At 43.5% G+C, this 26,313-nt stretch overlaps 1 protein-coding gene across 1 annotated transcript in view; it reads left to right on the forward strand.

Annotated features, from left to right (window-relative positions):
• CUNH4orf22 (chromosome unknown C4orf22 homolog) overlaps positions 1 to 25,889 on the forward strand; it is a 498,517-nt gene extending 472,628 nt beyond the window's left edge. The window contains exons 5-6 of the mRNA XM_019534310.1: positions 19,685 to 19,814; positions 25,706 to 25,889. Coding sequence (XP_019389855.1) covers positions 19,685 to 19,814; positions 25,706 to 25,801 — 226 coding nt within the window. The 3' untranslated portion in view covers positions 25,802 to 25,889. The remainder of the gene's footprint in view (positions 1 to 19,684; positions 19,815 to 25,705) is intronic.
• The last annotated feature ends 424 nt before the right edge of the window (positions 25,890 to 26,313 follow it).

The following is a 26,313-nucleotide window of genomic DNA, read 5'->3' on the forward strand; positions in this document are numbered from 1 at the left end:
AGCTGTGTAGTAAGTCCAGTTATTGCACAGTCATTTAGTATTTGTTTATACAAATATTAAATGACTCCACAGTAATAACTGCGCAGTCAGCATCTCTTGTAGACATGGCCTCTGTGTGTGATTGTGGGCTCTGTGGTTTCCTCTTCAGAGGTGAAGTAGCTTTTAAAGAGTTCAGTAGACATAGAGAAAGGTTTTACAAGTGATCTCAGTGGAGCTATGATTTTATTTGTTCTGTTTCTAGGATTGTTGGGAGACATGCAGAGAAGAGACTTTCTTATAAGACCTTTAAAAACATGTTGTCTGTTGTTTCCTCTGGTCTGTAGCCCTGCTTTCCTTAGACATACCCAGTCTGGTCTGAAACTGTGGTCACTGAAAACTGTCCCTTTGAGGAAAAAATGAAACTGCTGCCAAACTCACTCTATTCCACAACCACAGCCTAGAAAAGAGGTGTTCAAATCATTTTGCCTCATTGGTCAGATCCAAATTATGGGGCTCCCTGCAGGCCACGTGCAGTGCAAGTGGTGGCATTAATCCCTTTGGGCACATCTACACGTACGCTTTAATGAGCAGTAGCCTATTTTACTACACATTAAAAGTCATGTAAAAAACTGTGATTACACTAATCGGCAGTAAAGTAGGCTACTGTGCATTAAGCATCACTTAAAAACCATGTGCATTTGTTACTGTGCATTAAGGCACCCTCGTGTTAATTTCTTTAGTACTTCACTTTGGAGTTCACTGTACCATTTTCTCTTGCACTGGCAGATAGTAGGTGGAGGTACGTGACATTAAATTCCTGGGTTCCTGAGCTATGCCAAAACATCAGGGATTCATATGTGGTTTGTAAATTCCCTTTCAGGATCAGGCCTGAGAGACTGGAGACAGAGTGGGTTTTTTTGTGAGAAATGTGCCCCCACAGGCAGTTGGGTATTCTTGCCTTTGATAGATTCTGGTGTACAGTTTGCGGGGGTACTGGAGATTGTTGGCAGGTTTTGTGTTTTGAGCTGTAGGAAGTTGGCTTCTGGTGATGAGGTTAGGTTAGCAAGGTTTGGTTCTTGTTTGAATTTACAAACCATTTTTCACAGCCGGGTCTATGAACTTCACTCCATCAGCCTCCTAGGTACAGAAACTCATGGACTCATAAACATTGGATTTATGACACTACACGCTGCTGGACATCTGACTGCCCAGGTAACTCTCCACTTTTACCTGTGCTGCTACCTTTCTCACCCCACCCCAGCCAGTCCCTCACCCCCTGATGCCTCCATTTCCATTTTCACTGACTGGCCTTCTTGTCTTCATCGCATGCCAGCCTCTGGCTACTTTACTATTCCCTCCATTCAGGAACAGCACACACCAACTGCAGATGCTTGCTCAGCCTGACAAAGGGTTTTTCAACCCAAAAGCTTGCTAAGATATATTTTTCTAACTATTCAGTTGGTCTGCTAAAACATACCAGATTAGATTGACCCAAAGGAAAACACTGTCTGTCAGTGCCATGTCCTTAGACCAATACCCTTAGCACTTGACCAGAAAGATGCAGAGCCCTGGGCACATCTAAGCCCCAGGGCTGGGGCTGGCAGGGAGAGTTCTCTGGCAGCTGCTGGAGAAGCAGCTCCTGCAGGAGAGAAAAGAAAGGCTCTGATACAGTTTGGCTGCCTGAGATGCTGCTGATGCTACCGTGTTCGTTCTCATTAAGTTATTTTATTGTCTGTTGTCATTCACCCTCTCTGGGTAACCTGCTCCAGCGTTTTACAACCCTCCCAGTGAGAAAGTTTTTCCTAATATCTAACGTAAACTTCCCTTGTTTTTTGGGTTTTTTTCTTTGCAAAAGTATTTCTTTATATATATATATATATATATATATATATATATAACTCCACCTCCAACACTCTACCAAGTGGCCCTTGTGGTGCACTTGGCAGCTCAAAGCACAATAAAAACCTGTTAAACAGTTCGCACCATGCAACCGCACAAGTATCCCTATACCTGTACCCTCACCCACTGCCCTCCTCAAAGGAGCTACTCCTGAAAAAGTCTATGCCAGACTCTACCAAATGAGGTCTGCCATTTCTTTCCCATCATACTCTTCTGTCTTTCTGTAGTACCAATACATTTCACTTGGACTCCACAGTCAAGGACTGTATTAAAATGGGACTAAGTGTCTATTTATGAGCAGATTTCTGGTTTTCCATAGTGCAGACCTGAAGCAGGAGATAAACTGGTTGAAATGCGCTGTTGGGGCCCCTTGCTGTCTGGTCAGGTGCCTGTAGAGTACCCCTTCCCTGGTCAGGTTTCTGATACCTGTCATCACCAGGAGGAGTGCACAGACTTTCTTCCACACCTCCCTGGCGTATGGGCAGTCCCAGAAGAGATGATCAATCATTTTTGCCTGCCAGCACCAGGTCAGCCTCGGGCAGTTCCGTGGACCTCTCTGCCCTGTGCTGTTTCTCCATGCCTGAATGGGAAGTGCCTGGTGGGCTTCCTGCCAGTTTAGGTCTCTGTGCTTCTTTTGCAGGTCCCTGTGGAAGATTTACTACCACACAGCCTGGAAGCTGTTACCAGGTAGTAAGTCCACCAGTGATATGGTGTCTCTTACCCTTACCACCTCCCATATCTTGCGGTGGTTTATCAGGGTTGCTAGGGTAGCATCATGCATCTCTCTAAAGCACTTCAGGATCTCATAAAACCGTGGGGGGAAAACATGGTCTATGGGCCCCCGTTAGCCATTGCATGCACTTGCCACTTTCACAGCAACTGCCCTGCAAAATACTTAACAAAACTGACTCTTTTAAATTCCCCCCCATTGCCAGTTTGCAAACCAAGCTCATATATTTGGTCCAGAGGGAAAGGAGGACATCTTGCATTCCTTTACCTCCAAACCATTTTGCTTTGTACAGCTTGGCCCTCACCACTTTCTCCCATGTGGAGTTCCAAAAGAAATCACACATGGCTCTCTGGATTCTGTGAACTACTTGTTCTGAGGGGGGGAAGACTAGAGCGGTGTGTAGCAGCATCAGCAGGACCACCGTCTTGATCAGTGCCACCTGCTCCACCATTGACAGGCAGCATGATTGCCATAGTCCCAGTCTGGCTTTGCCCTCTATCTTTTCCCATGCCCTCTGCCCCGTCAGCTCTGGGTCAAACTCCACCCCAAGGATCTTTACCCCTTCCTGGGGGACAGAAACCCCCATGGGCAATGGGTCTTTGAGCTTACCCAGTACTATGCAGGTGCTTTTTCTCACATTGAGCTTGGCCCCTGCTGTTGCTCTGTATACCTGGGTGTATTGTAGTGCTCTTTCCACTGCCCCTTTGTCCCTGCATATGATGTTTGGGTCATCCATGTATGTCAGGACTTTTGTCTCCTCCCTGTTCCTCCCAGGGATTTTCACTCCCGTGATCTGGGAGTCCTGTCTGAGTAGTTGTGTTAATGGTTCCATTACACAAATAAACAGGATCGGGGAGAGCAGGCAGCCCTGCCTGATGCCCAATTCTACTGCAGTCAGGGCTGTCAGGGGCCCCTTCAGCAGGACACTGCTGCTCACATTGGTGTACAGTGCCTTTATCCAGGTGACCAAGGTTGTGGGGACTCCCATCTTTTTTAGTCTCAAGTAGGAAGTGATGGGATACCCAGTGGTAGGCCTTCTCCAGGTCAAGGTTCAGCATAGCGACCTTCTGTGCCCTCTCCCACTGGTACTGGAGTGTATCATGCAGCTGCATCAGAGCATCATGGATCTGTCACCCTAGCACTGCACACACCTGGTCCTCGTGGATCACTGTACCTATAACAGACTTAAAGCACTCAGCCAAGACTTTGGCTGTTAGTTTATAATCAAAGTTCAGGTGTGTAATTGGGTGCCAGTTCCTCATGGCTTGCCTCTCCTCTTTCTTGTACAGAAAGGTTATGAGGCCTTCTTCCATCCCTGCTCCCAGGTTGCCCTCCTGCAAGCACTCCCTATAGACCTCCAGCAAGTCCAGGTCCACCTGGTCCCAAAAAGCAACATAAACTCTATGGGCAGGCCATCTGCCCCCGGAGTCTTACTGTTCTGGAAGCTGCAGAGCGTTTTGCTGATCTCCTCCAGCGTCCATTGCTCTACTAGCCACTGTCCCTCGTCCTCACTGAGGACCTGTGTGAGCCTCTGCAGGCAGTTCTGCATTGCCCCAAGGTCCTCCGGTCATGCTGTGTAGAGCTCCCAGTAGAAAGCTGCCACCATCTCCAGCACCCCCTCGTTCAACTGGTGCTCCGCTCCATCTCTGTTTACCAGGCTGGTCATTGCTTCTTAGTTTCCTTTATTTTGCTAAAATAAGCAGACCACTCCTCCCCCTCCTCCACCCAGATCACTTCTCCTCATAACCCTGTTCCCCGTACCAGGCCTCCATCTGGGACTTCACCTTCCTCATAGCCCCCCTCACATCCCAACTCTGTAGTCTGCGGTTGAGGCATTCTTGTTGTCTTCTCTGGAACCAGGCTCACCTCCTTCCAGCTTTCTGGAAGAAGTCCCTCGTTCTCTCTTTGACGCTGGCCCACCACTGTGTGTAGTTCCAGTATCCAGATCTGAGAGTTTTCCATCCTGCATGGTGCTGCCTGAACTCCTGCTGTATCTTCTCATCTTCCAGCAGAGTCACGTTCAGTTTCCATATGCTCTTGCCTCTCTTGGGCTGCTCTTCCATTTCTGCTTGAACTGTTAAGAGGCAGTGGCCCGAGAAACAGACCAGCGTGGATTTGGCCTTGGCTAACTTCCACCCTTTTGGGAGGAGGACAAAATCCATGCGTGATTTGGATTACCCCAGGGGGTTTACTCAGGTGAAATTTCTCCCTGAACCTGTGGCCTCTTTGCCTGCATTCACCAAGCTGTGTTCACAGATGAGCTACTGCAACAGCTTGGAGGATCTGTGCAGTCCTTTCATTTGGCCTCCACTTATTTTGTCACCCACTTCAAGAATGCAGTTCACGTCACCTGTGATCATCACTGGTTGGCCACTGGGCAGTGCTACCGTCATGTTCTTGAGGACGGCATGTTTCACTGTCCTGTTTGCTAGTGCATATGCATTCAAGAACTCAAAAGTCCCTTCTTCTGTTTCCAGGGTGATTTGCAGCAACCTGCCTCCAATGATATCTCTGTGCTGCAGGGGCCATGCTCTGTCTCCATTCAGGAGCACTGCAACCCCTGCTGCCCAGTCCTCGCTGTCCCCAGACCAAAAGGAGGGGCCATATTCCCACCTCTTCTTGAAATCCACATAGTCTCTAGAACTGGGCAGGGCACATTCCTGCAGACAAAGCTTGTCTGCCTGCAGTTGCTCCAGGAGCATTTCTCCTTCCTTAGCATGCGTTTCATATTCACTGAGGCTATAAGGATCCCCATGAGTAGAAATGTGCTGGGGGATTGCATCTGGAGCTTTTCCATTTTCATTCTTTAAGTTTAGGGGTTTTCAGGCTATTTTCCTTCCCTGCCCTGGCTTTTCCCTCCATTTGTGTGGCTCTTTTGGGGTGCTGTTGCTCCTCCTGCAGTCTGGACTGTGCTTGAGGGGCCCTGCTTCTCTTCCTGTGGGGGTGGGGGTAGATCCATGGATTCTAGTCTTACTCTAGGGGCTCTAGGGTTTCCTCCTCTCCTGTCTGGACTTTCATATCAGGGCCTTCACTTCCTTCTCCCTCTTCTGAGGTACTATTTAGGTCCCTGCCTTGGGAGTTTGGGATCTCCCTTTCTCTTTCCTCCTTTCCTATCCTTTTCATTTCTTCATTCAGTTCGTGCTCCCTCACCTGTTTGTTCAGTTCCTCAGTCATCTTTTCCAAAGCTACCATGTCATCCTGCACACAGGATTCTTTCTCCTTTTTGGAGAGAGGTCGCTGCAGCTTGAGACCATTGCTCCTTGTTCATCATCTGCCACCACTGAGAAAAATATAGCTCCATCCTCCTTGTAACCACCCTTCAGGTAGTTGAAAGCTATAATGACCCCGCCCCCTTAGTTTTCTCTTGTCTCAACTAAATAAGCCCACTTCCCTCAACCTCTCCTCATAGGTCATGTTCTCCAGCCCTCTAACATTCCCACTAATGCAACCCATATGTTGTTATCCTTGTTTGCAACAAGGATACACTGTTGGCTTATATTCAGCTTATTGTCCATTGTAACCTCCAGGTCATTTTCTGCAGAGCTGCTGCCTAGCCAGTCAGCCCCCAGGCTGTACTCATGCATGGGATTGTTCTATCTCAAGTGCAGGACTTTGCACTTGTCCACCTTGAACCTCATGGGATTTATGTTGGTCCAGTCCTTCAATTTGTCTAGGTCACACTGAATCCAGTCTTCCCTAACAACTAACTCAAAGCTTCCTTGCTACAACTTGAAACCATTGCTCCTTGTTCTGTCATTTGTCACCACTGAGAACAGTCTAGCTTCATCCTCTCTGGAACCCTCTTCAGGTAGTTGAAGGCTGGTATTAAATCCCCTCTCAGTCTTTTCTTCTCCAGACTATATAAACCCACTTCTCTCAGCTTTTCCTCGTAAGTCATGTGCCCCAGTCCCCTAACCTCTTTTGCTGTCCTCTGCTGGACTCTCTCCAATTTTTCTACATCTTTTCTGTAATGGTGGGTGTAAAACTGGGCACAGCACTCCAGATGTGGCCTCACCAATGCTGAATAGAGGGGAACAATCACTTCCCTCAATCTTCTGGCAACACTCCTACTAAGGCAGCCCAGGATGCTGTTAGCCTTCTTGGCAGTGAGGGCACACTGTAGCCACATCATGTGAGGGCACACAACATCACAATCTTGTATAACCATAACACTTTTTTTAACCTAATGGTAGATAACAGACCAATACTAAGCACAGCTAAAACCTGTATATGCACAGTAGCCACTTGACAAATTAAACTGCTTTGGTTTTCCAAAGCACCGTGACAAATCACACTCTAGCATGGCAATCACTCGACAAATGCTATTATTTCAATCAGGACTGCTTCAAGTTCAAAAAGATCTCTTTTACTTGAAAAAAAGTAGCGTGTTCCCATCTAACCATAAGGCCGTGACATGCAACTTATTATAAAACAGTGGTTGGCATGGCATCAGGCATATGTGCTCCATTACAGTGTTATGTCCCACTGAGACATTGACCTTGTTTGCACCAAAAAGCTATGAACGGACTGACAGGACAAATCTGAGCTAAGTATGTTGCTACTTTCTCGTGTTTAGCAAGCACATGAAGAATGCCTATTTTCCCCCCTTTAAAATTATTATTATTATGCTACTACTGAAGAGCAGAAATCAAAAGCAGGCCATCTCTCATGGAAAAGGGCATGGCAGTTCATTTTTTTTTCTCTATACTTTATATCCTTCGTTGGCCTCCATCTGCACTGTCAGCACCCATTCTTCTGCTGCCCAACTGTAAAAGTTGGTAGTTAAATTACAAAGAGGAGAAGTGAAGCCAGATAGTTCATATCACAAATTCACAGAGCTACAAACTGAAAAAGTTGTTGAGCCATCATTGTTTATAATTAGGTTTTGACTGAATTCCCAATCTGCTAGAGGGAACAGTTTTGTCTTGGTGTATGTGTAGATGGGAGAAGAACAACAAAGAATTGAATCAAGGAATCCATCCTTGTCCTGAGGGGGAAAAAATCCAGTATAGTGTAATCTAACCCCATGGGATGAACGGTGGAGCCAAAACCGACACAAGCACCTTTACGCTGTGCTCTCTTCACCTGCTTTTGCTGATTGAAATGCTAAATGGTAAGTTTGGGCTTTGAAATTCTCTGTACCTCAGTTCACCCATCTACTAAACTAGCTCTAATTATCCTTGCCTTACTATGTTACAAGGGTGTCAAACAACTTCATAAATGTTTGCAAAGCAACCTGAGACTCTTGGATGAAATATTCTGTGCAGGTGTCAGGTGTTTCTATGATGTTTGTTACCCTAGTACCAAGACAACAACAAACAGTGGGTTTGAGCGCCTTTGCTAATATTGCCATGGTCTGGGAGGGTATTTTCTCCCTCTCTGCCCACCTGCAAGATGAAGATCTGCCCAGACTAGATGTGGCTGATGAGAGATAAACCCATCTTACATTCTTCTCTTTAGATTCCCAAACACAGCATGCTACTTGTTATACTTTTTACCAGCTATTTGTCCTTAAAAATAAAATCAGCATTCTTTTTGCAGCTGGACTGTGGGCACTGGTAAGTCTCTGCATTCTCCACATAGCCAAGTGCCTTACTGTATACTATTAAAATTGTCCTGGAATGTTTGTAATTAATCTAAATTAAATAGTAGAAAAAAATTAGGCAGCAAACGTTAACTTTTGGCATTCTGCACCGTTCATCCAATAGAATAAGGGTGTGTGAAATGGGTCATATTCCATTCCGATTTGGATTCAGCCCAATTCAGGGGACAACGATTCGATTCATTGATTCAGATCACTGTCCTGATTCAATTCAACTAAATCCAAACTCAAAGATTTGATACTGATTCAGAGAATCAGCCATTCAGCCATAGACACTGCTTTAAATGTTTTTTCGACATTGATTTGGAGGGTTCTGATTTGATTCATATGGCTATGTTATAGAAACCTGGATCACTTAGTCTCTTCTCAGATGCCAGGATCTCCAATCCCCTGATCATTTGACAGAGTACATTTCTTCTTTGTGGAGGACCATTAATGAAACTATGATATTAATTAATGTCTGTCCCAAGATCAATCCACTAGAAACTTTCCTGTTCCCAAAATATCACCATTTCAACACTACCCATTGTTGTCATCATTGTAGCCTGTTCTTTACTGCCTTCACAGTATTTGTACTAATCACTTTTGTACTAATCACTTTGATTTGTACTAATCACTTTTGTTAGCACTTTTGTTAGGACTGGATTTATGACTCAGCTATCTTGTTCTGAGCAGACCTAAACCCTCAGACTGACCACAACCTCTCCATTCAATAATAGCCAAATTTTATTGATACACAGTGATAGCAGATAAGAATGCAAACAATTCTATATCTACCAGTCCTAGAGCTGCACAGAGTCAAGATATGTCTGGCCAGTATGTGAGCTTCACTCTGAGGTTCTGTCTTGAATTTCAGATGTCAGCAGCCTGAAGGTCAGAAGCCGAGGCCCATCCCCCTCCCAGTGGGGTGGGTGAGACGGGCTGGTGGTGTGCCCTCTGTCCATGGTGGCCTCAGGTTCCCCTCTTGGGGAACCTTTGCTGCTCTGAAATCCTTCCTTTTGTATCTTTTCCTCTCTGTGATGACTCTTTATTTTTGGGCATTGCTGGTTGGTCTCTCTCTGGTTGTCATACTATCCGAATTCTGTCCTGTCAGTATATTCTTTTGTTTCACAAGCCCGTCACATGTGCACATCCTAATTTAGACTTTGTCCTCCTAATTTGGTCTGTTCCCCATAACTGGAAATCTCAAGGGATCTGCAGCTGGGCACTGTGACCTGGTGCCATTTTATGTCATGTTATGAAACAGTGTGGTATATGTCTTTAATTTCCCAGCCTGTGTGTCTGCTTGCTGCTTGCATGTAAGACACAGTGGGCCTTGAGGAAACTTTCACAAACAGCCTTTTTAGAAATCAGTTAACCCTTACCTATTGTCCTGAAGCATTTTTCTAATACATACAGTGCTGACCCGAGCAGGATGCAGGGCCTGGGGCAAATCAGCCCATGCAGGGCCCTACCCCTGTTCTGATCTGGGTCCTGAACCTGAAGAAGCTGCCACCACCATTGGCAGCAGCAGCACTGGTGGCAGGATGAGGGGGTAGTGAGCAGCTGGATGCAGAGCCGCCACTCTACCCAGTTCCACACTGCTTATGCTCTGCCCCACTCCATGCGCCCCGCCCCCAACATGGGGCAGTCACTCCGATTCACCCCCCTAGGGATAACCCTGAATACCTACTTTACCTACAAGCCAATTCCCAAAAGCAAACCAATTTCTAGCCATAAGCCCTCTTCCTTGTCTTAAATAATATTTTTATGTGGTACTTTATCAAGTGCTTTATTAGTGTTCATACAGATCAGACCTATAATATGTCCCTTGTCTGGAAAATCAGTTATCTTAGTGAGAAAAGCTAGTGGATTAGTTTGGAAAATCTAGCTTTGATAAACCCATGGTGCATTTTATTCTGTTACTGTTTATCTCCATGCCTTTATTTTTTCCTTCAAAATTTGTTCTAAAGCTTTGCGTACACCTGAGGTCAGACAAGCAGGTCAATAACTGGCCAAATCACATTTTTGTCCCATTCTTAAATACGGGTACTACATTTTCTATTTCCTAATAACAAAGTGCCATCCCTAAGCTGATAGATTTATTTTAAAATATTTGCTACTGTACCGGAAAATTCATAAGCCTGTTCTATTAGTAACCTGAGATGGAGATTATGCTGTCACCCCAGCTTGGGTGAATTAAGCTGTTTGAATTTTGCTTCAGTCTCTGCTGTGACAATTCTTATTTCCCTGCTCTCATTTCCATTACCTGTCCTGCTTTGTTCCTATGGTTAACAACATCCTCATTACTGAAAAGTACAGCAACTGTTGCACATAGTTTTCAATTCATAGGTAAATTGTCTTTAAAATTTACCTCATCCTCATTGCATAGCAGTCACACATCTTTTTCCTCCATGGTCCTCTTTTTGTTTATATAGATTTAGCAAAGTCTAACTCAGCTTGAATTTTGGCAACTCTTTTATCTTTATATTTCTTGTCTTCTAAAACAGTTTTATCTCCCTTCCCTACAAGGTTTTTCTGCTCTCTCAGGATACAACTTTTACATTGCTTTTGCAGCCTCAACTGAAATTCCAAGGTTCTCACTCTAGTTGACTTCACTAACTAGTTCAGACTTCACTAACCTGAGTTCATGTGTCATTACAGGCAGACTTTCTATGTGGCACATGGCAGATTGAAGAGGGAACAGGCAATACAATGACAGATAGGGCAGGAAGTAGAAATCAAATTTGGCAGGGAGCGCAAGACAGGGAACCGAAAGCAGAGCAACAGATTGGGCAGGGGAGGTGGGTTCAGAGTGGCATTTGGGAAGAGTACCGGCCTAATTTGTGGCATACCTGCTAAAAAGGGTTGGCCCCTAATGCTTTAGTTTGGTGTTGGTCCTTCTTCATTCAAGAACTTTATTTGGTGATCTTCTTTTCTTTCTCTTTTCATTTTTTTACAGTGGAACAATTTACCATAGTTCAATCCAGACTTATTTTCTATGACTAGCTCTTCTATAATACCCTCACAGTTTAAGTCTAAGTAGCATCATTTTTGTTAGTCCAATGGATTTTAGACTCTTAGGCCCCCTCTACACGTGCTGGTAAAGGCACGATGGGATCTAAAATACAATTCACATAATCATGCCTCCTGTCATGCCACAAGTGTGTGGCAGGAGGTGCAACTGTGGGATCGCACATTAGATTCCACTGCGCCTTATTGCTGGTGCAGTGATCTCCCCACCCCAGGAGTGCAAAAAACCCTCAGGACTGAAAGATCACACCCAGGGCAGGGGCAATAGCTGCTCCAGCAATCCTCTGGAGTCCCATACCCCTGGAGTGGGGAAGATCACTTTGTGGCAATCCTCTGGCCCCAGGGTTTCACGCACCCCAGAGCCCTAGGGGTCATGGCAGCTGTGATACCCAGAGCCTGGGGGTTTATACTGGACATGGTGCACACTTGCAGCTCGGAGCCATGTCAGCTGATGGGGCTCCCAGCCACAAGGGAGACAGGTGCAAATTAAAGCTCGATTGAGGTCTAACATTATGGCTGGTTGGAGCTTTTTATTACATGACAGCTACTTTGCACATGTAGCTGGTCTCCTACTTACCATTATTTCCTTGTGTATTGCCATATCCTCATTTACCTGATTCTGCTCTTTCTGTATCCTAAAATACAGTGTGGTGATTACTTATGCCTCTTCTAAATGTCTCCTGTCATTTCTCTATTTAAGCACTTATAATCAGTTGTGCCAGCCTTGATCTCAGAAAGCTATGATCTCAGGTACTCAGATGATGAATGTCCATTGAAAAGAGTCCTCTTTTTGTGAATACTTTCCAGTAGTTGAACATCCATTTTTTTCACATGGCACCAATTGTTCAGTCTTCATTATCTTCTCACAATTTCAACTTTCTTCTCTAGGCATCAGAAGAATTCCACTGAAGATCACTTGAGCTTCCACTGATATGGTTATTGCCGATCTGTTTCAGCAGGAATATGGTCATGCTATTTGTCCAAACATGAAAATCAACTACTGGACTATTCCACACTTTCTTTAGGATTCTTAATAGCCTGAGTTTCATATCTCATGTTTTAGCTTTTGGCAGACAGCACACACTATTTTTTGGATCAGATCTGGTGACAGGCCTGCTGTTTTTTCTTTACAGGAAGACTCCAGTCATATAAATTTGTCTCCTCTTAGGACTGGTGAAAATCTCAGGTCATCTCCCTTTCACTTTGCCTAATGTCTGCAGATCATTCTGCCTTCTGTTTTCCCTCAAGATTCCTGTTTATGATCCTCATTCTTCCTTTGACTTCAACCCTGGCTATTTCTACTGTGTCCTCTCCTACTCTTCTCAGCTAGCTGCTCATTTCTTCTTCCATGCCATGCTATGTCATCTTCTGTTTCTTCCTGTTTCTCCTCCATATTCTTCACTGCAAGCCTGTTCCTCAAACTTATTGTTCATTCACTAGCTAGCCACTTCTCATCTTTCTTGTAATCAAACTGGAGAGAAAAGGGATAACTCACAGACTGAAATTTCCCTTTCTACGCTGTTAAATGCAGCTTCTGCCCTTACAACATCAACATTTTTACAATAATTACCACACAGCCACTTGCTGATTTTTAAGTTGAACTATTGATTTAGACTCTATACAAAAAGCCTGGTTCCTGTTTTCTACCAGGTTTCCCAGTGTCTGTTAGACAAATCATGAAATTCCAGATTTGATTCTTCTTCCACATCCAAAATTCAAAGTGAAAACAAGGAATACAGGATCAAGAATTCCTACAGGCCGCATCTTTGGATATGATATACAGTAGGGCTGTGTAAGGCTTCGGACTGTGCTTCAGTTCCGGAGAAGCTTCAGACACTTCGGCATCTGAAGCAGGATGTTCAGATCCAAGTGCTGGCTTTGTTAGGGTTTCTGAGCTTCTGAACCACTTGGGAAAAGCTTTGGAGCCACCTTGGAGATCCAGCCATAGGGTATAATGGGGAATCAATGAAATCTCTATAACTTTGTTATTTTTTGTCTGATTTGGATGAAACTTGCAGGGGTGGTAGCCTCTGCTGTGAGCATGAAACTTGCCATGTTTCACGGAGATTGGTGCAGGGGTTCAGAGGGAACTGGACCTCAAGCTGCTGACAAGCAAAATTCACGACATGGGTGACACTGTGTGTGTTAAGGTGCAGCAGGGTGAAAACTGCAGGGATGGTAGCCCCTGCTGTGGCCACAAAGCCTGCCAGCTGTCAAGGAGATCAGTGCAGGGCTTCAGGGTTTGGGGGCCCTGCACCGCTGGCTACTGACAGGAAAAACTCATGACATAGGTGCTTGTGGAACTGACTGTCTCTGTCTTGGGGCAGTTGATTGCCTGTATTGATTTCCTCTTCTTAGCCTGTGGTTTTGTAGGTGTTAATCTTTGCTAATTAAGGTTGTTACAAGTCATGAGTTTTGCCTGTCAGAAGCTGAGGTCCAGTTCCCACCAAACCCCTGCACCTATCTTCTTGAAACTTGGCAGGCTTTGTGGCCTCACCAGGGGCCACTACCCCTGCAGTTTTCACCCCCCTGTGGCGTAACACATACACATGACATGAGTTTTGCTTTCAAGAATTTGAGGTTCAGTTCTCCCCAACCCCTGCACCGATCTTCTTAACACTTGGCAGGCTTCATGCTCTCAGCAGAATATACTATCCCTGCAAGTTTCATCCATATCAGACAAAAACCAACAAAATGATAGATACTTCATTGATTCCCCATTACACCCTATGGCCGGATCTCAAAGGTGGCTCTGAAGCCTTGGAGCCACTTCAGCCGGATTGAAGTGGGAACCCCGTCTGGAGCTCCAGATTGGATCCCTGGTATCAGAAGTGGCCGGATCCGAAGCCGGATCAAATAGCTGCCTACTTGCATAGGCCTCATAAACAGTTTATAAACTAGAAAGAGGGATTTCTGCTCTGTTACAGAATTGGATTAGATTCAGGCTTAACACCACAGGTGAATTTCCAGACTCACCTATCTAGGAATTTAGCAAATGATAAAAACTGAATCAGATTGTAGAACAGATTGTACTCTAACTTACTATATATATATAATATGCAGTATGTACATGAAATCTTGAATGAAATCCTCATCCTTTATTCATTTGTTATTGAGGACTCCCTTTATCTTTAAAAATGAAGGCTTTCAGGAGCATGGCTGGAATCTCATAGACATTCTGGCACATTGCACAAACTAGAGAGCTGAGCAAAGTGCAGGAAACCATTATCCTGAAGCTAATTAACTGTTTCCTCCCTCAGAAGACTAATTTCTTTTTAATGATCATGGGGAAATCTTCACAGCAGGACACTGTTTTTTTTCCCCCAGAAATAATGGAGGGCACCTCCTGTTTTATCTGGTAATGGGTTTCCGGTTAAGCCATCTTCACTTGTATGATGTGTCTAGTTACTGAATTACATCATGGTGGAATAAAACAAATCTGTGGGTATAAAGCAATGCAGATGGGTAGAGAAAAGTGAACAAAGAAAACACACTTTCATTAAACAGTCCATCAAAAAGGCTTATTCTAAAGTTTTAAACAACCCATACAACAAGTTTTACTTCCCATAATACTTAAAATGACCACCCAGGAGCATTCGATAATCACAGGTAGATAATTAATTAACTTAATCAAAACTAAGCAGATATTAAGATTGATCTGATTTGATTTGATTGTACTTGCAGTCTTGTCTTTATTCATTTTCTGTAGAGGTTTCTGTGAGTAAGGTACACTAAAGATCCAGGTGTACCTTCTATTTGTAGAGTCCTGTTTGATCAAAAGCATATTCTCAGTGGTCTCATTTTAGATTGTTTTGGTCCAGCTGATTTCAGTGGCAAACTTCTGTAAGACTTCTTTTGTAGGTTTGTACATGCAGGTGTAAAGTCCACATTCTATTTACTGCCATTTTAAGGATCATTCATATGACCAACAGGGCTGTCCCGGGGGGGCGGGGAGCGAATCGGGGTGATGGGGTGACTGCCCTAGGCTCCACACTTTGGGGGGCCCTGCAGAGCTGGGCAGAGCGGCTGTGGCGACTCTATGGCACTGCTTCCGGCTTCGCGTCCAACCACTTGCTACACACCCCCACCCCCCACCGCTGACACGCTATTGCAGACGGTGGTGGCAGCTTCTTTGGGTCCGGGGCACGTGGGATCAGAGCAGTGGTGGGTCCCCACATGGGCTGACTTGCCCTGGGCCCCGCACTCTGCTCAGGTCGGCTCTGATGACCAAACAATGTAACTGAGAATCAGGCCCAACATTTTGCAGCCTAAGTTGAAAAAGGAGCAAGACACATTTTAACAAAGGTCTAATGTATCCAGGTACCAGGGGTAGCTGCCACAAACAGGGGCAGCAGTGACTTCCAGTTTCCACTGCACCGGTGGCACAATCACATGACTATGGCAGCCATTCCTTCCCTCCCCCTAAGTCAGCACTCAGGATGGCTACCTCAGTCACCTTACCCTAGTTACACAATGCATTTTAAACCTGGAGTCCACATGCCCACGCAAAAGACAATAGTCTTGTGAAAGACAAGAGACCATAATCTTAAACATTTCCTGTATTTCCATCATCTTTTATCTCATAGTATCTACACTGAAAGAATCAAAACCAAAGTGGTTTCTTTCTTCTCTCCTGCTTTTTTTAAAATAGAAGATAGTCACCCAATCTGAAAACACAAATAACAATATGTTACTTAGGTAATCAGTCAAATACGAATGTGCAGGTACACTCAGCTGTGTCACAGTAGGCAGTTCACAGGCAATCTGAGCCTGAAATATCCTGGCAGGAAACATGTATTTAATTAAATGTGAACTGTGTTCATATTGTGCAAACTGCAATCTCTTTGTTGGACAAGATGGAAACAGAAAAAATCACTAAATTTAGCTGAAAAACTATTTGCTATGAATAACTGGGTTCATAGTTGATGTGAGATACTAACCTTTCTAATAGTATCCTGATGGACAAAATAGTAAAGTGAATGTATCATTAATATTTATCATTAATACATCATATTCATTACATAGATAACAAGTTCTACCTTTGTGGTGGCAGATATGCAACATACTTACTTGAATATAAGATGGTCCCCCAACAATTAGATTCTATATATGGAAAATTTATAAATTTGTTATAATTTTCCAGGTAAAAAATCTAATTATTAGAGGTTTCACTTGAATTTTTTCCCCTTCCCACTGCTACAGCAGGTAAAATAAATCTATGGGGCAAGTAGGCCCCTTGCCCTTTCCCCCTCAACTTCTTCTGCCTGCAGCCACTGCCCCTTCCATCACCCCCTTCCCCTCTCCACCCCAACATCAGATTCTGCTCTGTCAGAGCACATGGAAGTGAGAACCAAATTTAAAAACACTGGGCACATCTACACAAGATGCTGAATATGCAGAAGACTAATTCTACTGTACATTAGCATGACATACTTTAATACGCAGTAGGATTGCAAAAAAAATTAACCTGCACTAATAGCCAGTAGAGCCAATTAGAGTGCAATCTGTCATTACAGATACTAAACTTAATGTGATGTAATTATGCTGACTTAACAAACATGTAGATGCACTCACTGACTTTGAAATAAACATACTATAATTTGCATATAGTATCCATTGACTTACTTCATCCAGAATTGATGCATTTAACCTTTTTGAAACTGCTGCAAATTTTAGCATGCACTTTAAAGCAGCACTTTCATATTTGCATAATATTATGCAAAAGCCAAAAGGCTTATGATTTACCATATAGTTCATTAGGCTGGGTCCAAGCAGAGTCAACAGTGTTTCAAGTCATGGTGACCCCACACTGCTCAGTATGTGCATGTACTCTAGATACTACCCACGAAGGATCCACATGTTAGTTAGCCACCACTCAAGAGTGAAGCTGAGGGTTCTTGTCATGAGTCCTGGGATCTTCCAAAAATGTATATGCAGATCCTCATGGGAAACCTGGTCTGACTTCATGGGTAGAGCAGAGCCACATTACTTGGCTGCAGAGGTGACAGAGGGATTCTGGGTGTATTGTTTGGGCCTGTTTAGTAGTGCTACATGAAATGACTATGTTTTATTTCCATTTTGGATTCAGCCATTTCAGAGGGACAGTGATTTGTTCTGGTGTTTCGGATCACTATTCCATTTTGATTTGGCCAGATCTGTTTCAGAGTTTCAATGCAGTTTCAGCGCTGATACGGAGATTCGGATTGGCCGGGGAGAGGCAGGCACAGCTGGGTGGCTGCAGGTTCTCCTGTGGCTCCTCTAGCTGTGTCTGCCTCTCCCTAGGCAGGGGGAGCTGCGAGAGAAGCCCCCATGACTGCCCTGCCCGGCCTCATCCCCACTCAGCCCCAGCTTCCCGGCACTTTAAAAAAAAAGAAAGCCTCACACTCACTGGATGCAGCAGTGATGATCAGGGCCTCTGGGGGCTCATGGCAGAGCCCCCCCATGCAACATGAGGCAGTGGGGGTCAACAGGGATTGTCCCCCCCCCACCTGGCACCCACACAGAAGCTACCCCAGGGTGCAGGTGCATCATGGCTAGGCGGGGCACTGTGTGCTTTCTGGGACCGAGTGGTGTCCGGCTGCAGCTGACGGGTGGAGCTGCCCCAAGTCCTAGCCAGCATGTGGCGTCCTGCCGAACCGCAATGTACCCACTCCATGTGATGGCTGCTGCGTGGGTGCCAAGTAGGGGGCCTAGCTGGCTATCACTCCTGGCTTCAACTTAGGTTTACAGTTAGTCCCAAGTGCTGCCAGCTGGCTCTGGCTTCAGCTTGGGACTAAAGTTAGTCCCAAGGGCTGATAGCCATGTGGCCAGAGGCTGGAGCTCCCCCAGGTGGCTGCAGGGGCACCTGGCAGGCTGTTCTGACCTGGAACTAAATTTAGTCCCAGGGCATCTGCACATGTAGATGCCAGCCTATTCTCGCTTACAGTACTGTGCAGTAACCTACTTTAAGCCATTGTAAATGCATGTATAGACACACCCAGAGAATATTTAACTCTAGAACTAAGCCCCAGCTGAAACATATGGCTCTTCAGTGAGCTGGGTTTGGTTTCCAGCCTGTGCTTCTCATTTTGTCCACTGATTTTCTGTTATGCACTTTTCTTATTTGGTATCTGTCTGCTTGACACAGACGAAGCCAGATGAGAGCTCACTACCACCAAAAATACATTAAAAGAAGAAAAAGAAAGCAACAATTCAATAAAAAGTGGCAGTGAGGGTACACAGAGATAATTCTTGGTTCTCACTTGCGGTCCACAGATCTGTGATGGTCCATGTGGCACTCTGAGGTGGTTTGCAGTGCTGTTTCTGTCACATTAGTAGTTTTAAAGCTCTGCCACTATTCAATAGTTGTAACCCTATACCTGAAGCTTTTCACAGCAGTAATACTTAGTATGCTAGTACCCCAGGGCCCCAACTTTAAGCATTCAAAAAATCTGGGAAAATTTTCCCCGTTTTGCTGTCCTGGTTGAGAAATTTATCCAGAACCATGTGTACATCAATCAAATGCTAAGGCCCTGAAAACTGGAGAGCTTGCAGTGCTGGCACTGTGCAGCTGGCAGGGAGGTGTGGTGGGGGAGAGGGTGGAAATAGGAGGAAGCTTAGCATACATCTCAACCTGCCCTACAGCCTCCCTGGGCACATGCTTCAGTGCCAGGCATTTTTAAAAGCACCTGGCACTGTGGCACATGCAGTTGTATAAGCGGTGAAATGCACATCACAACACCAGCAGTGCACTTTTGAACTAAAACACATCAGAGGTTTTTTTACTCTGGGAGAAAAAGTCTGAACATCTGTATATTCATGGTTCCTCCCAGGATAGCAGTGACTTTCCCAGGAGAGTGCCTGTAGAAGGCCTTAGTTTACCACAGGCTTTCCCCCTCCCCCTGCCCCTCTCTGTTCACACAAATAATAACAAAATCACAACTACTGTAGTTCCAGACTCTGAGCTCTTAATTGTTTGACAGGGTGTGGGACTGTGACCGATGCTAACCCTGCTCTCTGAGTGCTTCTGTAAAGGCACCCTGCTGCACAGTGTTGGCAGGGAGGCAGACTGCAGAAAGACACAGGAGTTTGTGATTTTAACTGGCCAAACATTGTGGATTTGGTGATGACAATTTAACTTGCCAGACTTTCAGATTTTTATGACACTGATATATTGCATCTCTTGTTCAGCAGGAACTTCGCAAAAAAAATTTCTTACCCATGATGAGGTACCCCCTTCAGAAATGAATATTTAATTCATTCTTACCCCCTCCCTTCCTTCCCCCCATCAAAACAAACATATAGGATCCCTTTCTGATGGTCTTGCTATAGCTGCCACCTCCCAGTGGATCTCCCTGGTTTCAGTGTGGGTATTCATGGGATACAGAACATTTTGGCTTGAGTGAGAAGGTTGGAATCTGGCATTTCATTTGGAAGGATGACATCCATTAATGCTATAATATTTCTGTTTTACTTGTTCACAGCTTTTATAACTGGGATAGAAATATCAGCACTTCAAACTCCAGTCCAAATTACCAAGTGATTGCAGAAAATGCCTGTGGATTGCTCTTCAAGAATAAATGTGACAGGAAAATAATAAATGTGGATCCTAAGGTAATTTTTTTCAATGTTTCATGTTTCCTTTATGCAAGGCCACTTGACTGTAACTCTGTTGAAGTCCAGTTGCAAACTTCCTGTGTATAAGTATGCATCTTATATTTAATATTCACTCCTGCTCTCTAAGTAATAGTCCTTCTTTATTAGCACAGCTCGCCTCTGCACCCTGTAAAGAATAAAACTGACCAATCTCATTTATACCTGCAAGTGTCTAGCCTCTGCTTTTGTGAAGGAAGCTATGTAAAAACCAATAGGACTATGCAGCAAGACCCCTTCTTCAAAAGGAAGCTGGAATGAGAGGCTTACAGATTCACACTGTCACATACTTGCTTGCTAGGTAATGTTCCCTTACCAGTCCTAAGCATAGTAGTACAGGGGTGTAACTTGGAATTGAAGAAGTAGCAAAAAATTGTTTTGCAACTCTAGTTAAACTTCCTAAAATCTGCTCTGTCCACTAAAATATGCAGTCCCCTTTAGCTATTTATATGGCTACGGCAGCTGCAAGAGAACCTCCCATCTTGTTTCTCCCCACATCTACCTCAATCTCTGCTTGGAAAAGCAACACATAAACCTCCCTGTCTTCTTGCCTTTCTATCCAGCACTTCAGCATCACATGAGGAGATGAAAAGAAGCGTAGTCCAAACTCCTGCTTCTGCACTGAGTGAAAACTGTACAACTGCCTTCTCTCTGACTAATGCCTTCTTTCCTTGCCTGAGCCCATAACCTGAAGGGCAGTTGTTGGGAAGGAGCCTCAAACCCCTAAAAGACAGTCCCACACACCAGCTGTGGAGGCCCCAAATTGTCAGGGGAGGTCTATTCACTCTATGAACCAAGGTACCCTTTTCCCAGGTTATCACTCCGTCTACCACCAAAGGCCTTTCATCCACCCAAGCCCCCTATAGTCAGAGACTACAGGATCTTTCTGTTGCCATTCCAGCTAGCACAGGCCTCAGGTCAGTCTCCATCCTAATGCTGCTGCCTCCAAAGGAGTTTGAGTAAAGTGCTGAGTCAGAGGACACCTAATGGGACTAACTGCTTTAGTTGATGCACTTTAGTTAATGCACAATAAATCTAGAACCTCCATTGCGAGGTACTAGGAAAATGTGCATTAGCTTGTCTTAATGTACATTAACGAAAGAGCATGGGGAACTTTTACACATGCTCAGGGGTTTGGAGGGGGTGTTTTAATTAGAGCAGCTCCAAAAATCTTTCTAATTAAAGCACCGACGCATCTCATATATCAGTGTCCCCACACTTAAAATGGCAATGGGGCCGCTTGAAGCTTGTTTAATGAGCTTTAGTTCAAGCACCCCCGCTGCCATTTTTAAGTGCAAGGACACTGATACATGAGATGCAGGAGGCTAATGGAGCACAGCAATTGCTACACTCCAGCAGACTTGATTAATTGAGTCCACTCCAACACGCAGGAATTCCAGCACATTGGAGTAGCCTCCATGCTTGTGTATAGGCACCCATGGATTTTAAGTGATGCTTAATGTGCATTAGCCTATATTAATACACATTAACTAAATAGCGCATTTAGTGATGCTTTAATGTATATTAAAATAAGCTAATGTTCATTAAAGTGCATGTGCAGATGCACCCAATGGAATGTAGGTAGGAACTAAGAGATTCTAGAAGGGCTGGTATATTTGGATATGGGATGACTAAAGGATTGGAGGAGTGACAGATTATGGGACAGATCAATTTAAGTGTGGGAAGGGTTATAGGGTATTTTGCCCAGAGAATATCACAAGAATGTGGCAAGATACAGGGTTGCTCCTAGTTAAAATTGTGGTAATATATGACTTGGTTTTCTGGGTCCCAATTGGTCCCCAGCTAATTTTCATTTCTGAAGTGGGTACCTCATCATGGGTAAGAATTTTTTTTTTGCAAAGTTCTTTCTGAACAAGAGATGCAATATGTCAGTGTCATAAAATCCAAGAGCCTGGCAAGTTAAACTGTCATCATGAAATCCACAATGTTTGGCCAGTTAAAATCACAAACTCCTGTGTCTTTCTGCAGTCTGCCTCCCTGCCAACACTGTGTAGCAGGATCCCTTTACAGAAGCACTCAGAGAGCAGGGTTAGTATTGGTCATAATTCCACACCCTGTCAAACAAATAAGAGCTCAGAGTCTGGAACTACAGTAGTTGTGATGTTGTTATTATTTGTGTGAAAACAATGAGAAGGGTAGTAGCTCAGCACCTCTGAAAGACAGGGCATTAATTTCTGTACTTATACATGGTTTTCTGTACATGACTGCAAGTAGTTGAGCTTGAAACTGTTGACCCAATTGATCTGTCTGAAATCTAAAAGGTAAATCCAGACAAATGCTTCCTGCTCTTGCATTATGTTTTATAGAGCCATAATACAAATGGATCTTACTTTAATTGTCTACATAAAGCATAAAGAGAAATTAATTGATTGATACTGAATTTAGGCTACCTATCAAACAAAATATCGAATATGAAATAAAATCTGTGCATGTGTTTGTGTGTGTGTGTGTATGTACACACATTCACACATGCTTAAAAATTGCTACTTCGTGTGTGTACTTTGGCTTGCTGTTTTGCTTGTGTCAACAGAGAGCCATAAACAGCCCAATGCTAATAAAATGTTCTGATTGTACTGGAAAAAGTAAAGCACCTTATGTGGCCTGGCAAGTGTGCAACCAAAGAAAAGAGGGAGTCATAAGTGTCTCAAAATCCTCATGGAAAGAAACCCTGCCAAAGGATTGTGGCCTTGAAGACCAAAGTGATTCTGACAGTGTAAGGGTTAACACTGGTTTAAATATAATTAATGTATTTAAGCATACATGCAAAAGAAATGTATCCATATGTGCTCCCTCTGGTGGATTTATGTGTCATGTGCATAGCAAAATGCCTTTGTCCATGGCACAGTAGTATTTGCAATTAAACAAGAAAATACTGGTGCTGGAGTAAAGCACTGGGAAAAGTGATGGAGGATTTATTGTTATGAACAAAAAGAATGTAATCAGGTGACATTGTTATAAACCATAGTGTATCAGTGAAAACAAGTATCAACAGGACATATACATGCTCTGCTTTTTCCTAATAAAAAGGTTTGATAATTCTATTAAAGCTAATATGATATTTGGCAACAGCTCCACTGGAAGGAGGATAGGGTTCCTTATTCCCTAAAACTGAAATTTTATTTAAAGATCATTCAGTGAAACATTTTTTCCAAATCAAAATAAATGGAGGGACAAAAATCACCCCAACTATCCAAAGTTGGATTTAGGATACATTAATTGCTACCAGTTCTCTATTAGGGTGATGTTATGACTGAACAGACAACTGCATTGCAAAGGTAAAGGTGTGGACTTCCAAGGAGCCTAAGAGAATTAGGCACTGAAAGTTCAAAGGAGTTGGGCATTTCACTGCATTAGGCTGCAGATTTCCCAGTCGGAAGAGCTGTAGTTTATGTAGTTATACACAAAGCAGAGGGTGATGGAACCTCTCACTCAGCAAACCTGGTTCCAGTGATAAAAGGGAAAAAGTATGGATTCCTGAGATCACTTTTGAAAATCACTATTATGACCAGTGGTGTCATAAAATCATAGAAAAGTGGGGCTGGAACAGATCTCTGGAGGTCATATAGTCCAACCGCCTGCCAGAAGCAATATCATCCCCTATCATCCCCCCCCAAACCATCCCATACAAATTCTTGTCTAACTACATTGTCAACCCTGCTACACAGCCACAAGGTGTAACATGCCACATGCCACAGGTAAAGCAGGGGACCGTGGCAGCCAGTGCAAGGGTTTTTAAAGTACCAAGGAAAAGGGTCAAATTCCCAACTACAGAGAAAAGAAAAAACTCCCATAATCCATACCAAGTCTGGTGCTATTTAAACCAATCACTAAGATGAACAGAAAAAGCAAACTTCTGACAGAGGTCTTGAATTCCAGCCAAGTGTACCAATCTTGGCAGAATTGAAGTGGCACAAATTTAAGTTCCTTCTTCTGTTTAAAAATGCTGCAGTGTCCACAGGTTGCTTGTTTGGCCTTAGGCCTTTTTACATGTATGATGGTGTGTAACTTCACAACCCTGAACCTGTGGGGTTCTGCTGGATCTCCATTGATTGCAGGGCCTTCATAAAAACTGACCTTCTTGTTTTAAAGCATTGTCCTCAGAGTTGATCCTAGCAACCACTTCAACTTAGAGTCAGCTGGCCAAGAAAAGAAAGAGGAAAAGAGAGAACAGAGGCAATGTATACAGCTCATGTAGAAATACCCAAACTAACTTCTACCTAGCTAGCTCATGTAATACTAAGAGTAGCCACATTTGCCCAGAGCTCAGTGCAGACTCATTGCCTAAGCTTTTACTGTGCGTAAGTGGGTTTTGCACCATGCGCTCTGAGTTCCATGTGCTTCTATTATATTGCTAGCAGTATCCAGACTACCTAAAATTAACTGAGATTTGTCTACTCCAGCTGCAAGCTCAACAATGACCACAACATAGACATACCAGTTAGTCTCTGTTCTTTCCTGAATCTCTTCTGGAGCAGTGCTGGTCTCCACTCCATCCTCCATGTCTGAGACCAAACTTTGCCTTTAGGCTATCCCAAATTCTTCTTCCAGGTTGCACTGAAATAACAGAGAACAGAAATTGGCCCAAGGCCACCACTGCTTATGCAAGAATCTTCTTTTCTGCAGCTCTTCTCATCTGGAATGTCCATAATCTCAGTCTCATCAACTCTCTATCTCATTTCAAATCTTAGCTGAGAAAAAAAAAATCTTCCTCATTTTCACCCTTTTATTTCTGATTTAATATACTAGTACTTACCTAACTCCGTGATTGTTACTTAGTATTGTAAAATATTTGAAAACTATGTGAGACAAAGATGTTACGTGCTACTGAGTTGAATGTAGGTTCCCCAGTCTGAACCATAGTTGAAGGCTATTTAAGTTGCCACAAGTAATTGTTGGAACAAAATGGATTATAACCTTTATAAACAATGCTCTTCTGTAGTGAATTGATTATATAATTCTGCTCTGATTGCCATTTTTAAATTTGACATCTGAAGTCTTTAGAGTATAGATTGAATATGACAAACACCCATGCTTTGGTTCCTCTCAAAAACCAATGTGAAGTAAGATGGGCAATAATTTGTTTGGGTTTGTACAGAACTACACAGAACTAGGATGATGGTTTCTTTGAAGTTCTTTCCATGAAAGATGGTTGCACATGAATAGCAACAGTATGAAATATCAAATTATATGCATTTTAAAATAAGTGCATTGGTTTGTTAGAAAGTCAAAAATGCATACTTAAAAATGTGTTTGGTTGCATTGAAATTGGGCCACTGGTCTAACTTCCTGCAGCTGTAGAACATCTGTAATGAATAACTAGATATTCTTTTTCAGCATGAAAGATATTCTTTTTCAGCACTTACAGAGCCACACCCAGCTAACACTTTTGCTCACTTCTGATAAAAAACAACATTATATTAGTACCACCTCAATATGTACTGTTTTGTATGTTGCAAAGTATAATGTAGCATAAGGTACATTTATGAAAAGCTTCACAAGACCTATCTGTCTCAGGTTCCAATGCTGAAATCAAGAGGAGTTTTACCATTGGCTTCTATCAAACAAAGTTACTTTAATCTTCAGTTCTTTTTTATGAGAGCCTTTCTTTTATTACTTGATAGTATGAGGATTACTGGCGACAAGATTCAACAAGATAAATTAATATTCCTAAATGAAATTACACTTATCATGTGCATTAATCTTCAATCAAGAAGCCCTACACCAATCCTAGCTAGATTTAGTGACTTCCATGTTTCAGAGGAATGAAGAAAAAGGCCATAGCAACTTTTCTCTTTTTGTTGTTTGGTTATCTATAACATTCTATGTTTCAGGCTTACCCAGGAGACAACACAACTCGGACGCCAATTGAAACAGATCTTTACCTCCAAGTAGTAATCTATGACCATGTCCTCAGAAGAAAGATCTAACAAGTTTATTGGATCTTCCTTCAAACATCTGTTTACCAAGTTAGGCCATTGTAATTGTAAGAGAAATAAATACATTTGAAGAGAACTTCACCAGGTGTGGGACTGGTTTTGTACTATAATGGAAAGGGTAATTTTTGGTCTGCCTGAGAATTGGATTGCACTGGACTCTGTGATGGCTGCAAAATAGAAAACCCAACCCTGCTGTGCCTCTTCTTACCCATGGGGGTATCATTATAGACCTAAATATCAGTCACTGCTCATTCCAAATGCCCTGGGCCACATGACACTGAAAAGGTGCCTGGAAGGAATGCATGAATTTGTGGCACAAACGCCTCTATTCTGCACAAACCAACAAAATGGGATGAGAAGGAGAACACAAGAGTATTCACAAATAAGACGAATAATAGCAGAGAATTCAGAGTTCCTCTTGAAGCTTCCTGTTAAGCAATGTGGCTCCTCTTTCTAAGGCTGGACACACATGATACAAATGAGCCTGTATCCTATGGAGTTGG

Source organism: Crocodylus porosus, unplaced genomic scaffold (genome assembly GCF_001723895.1).
Source record: "Crocodylus porosus isolate Cpor-Errol unplaced genomic scaffold, CroPor_comp1, whole genome shotgun sequence".
Lineage (NCBI taxonomy): Eukaryota > Metazoa > Chordata > Crocodylia > Crocodylidae > Crocodylus > Crocodylus porosus.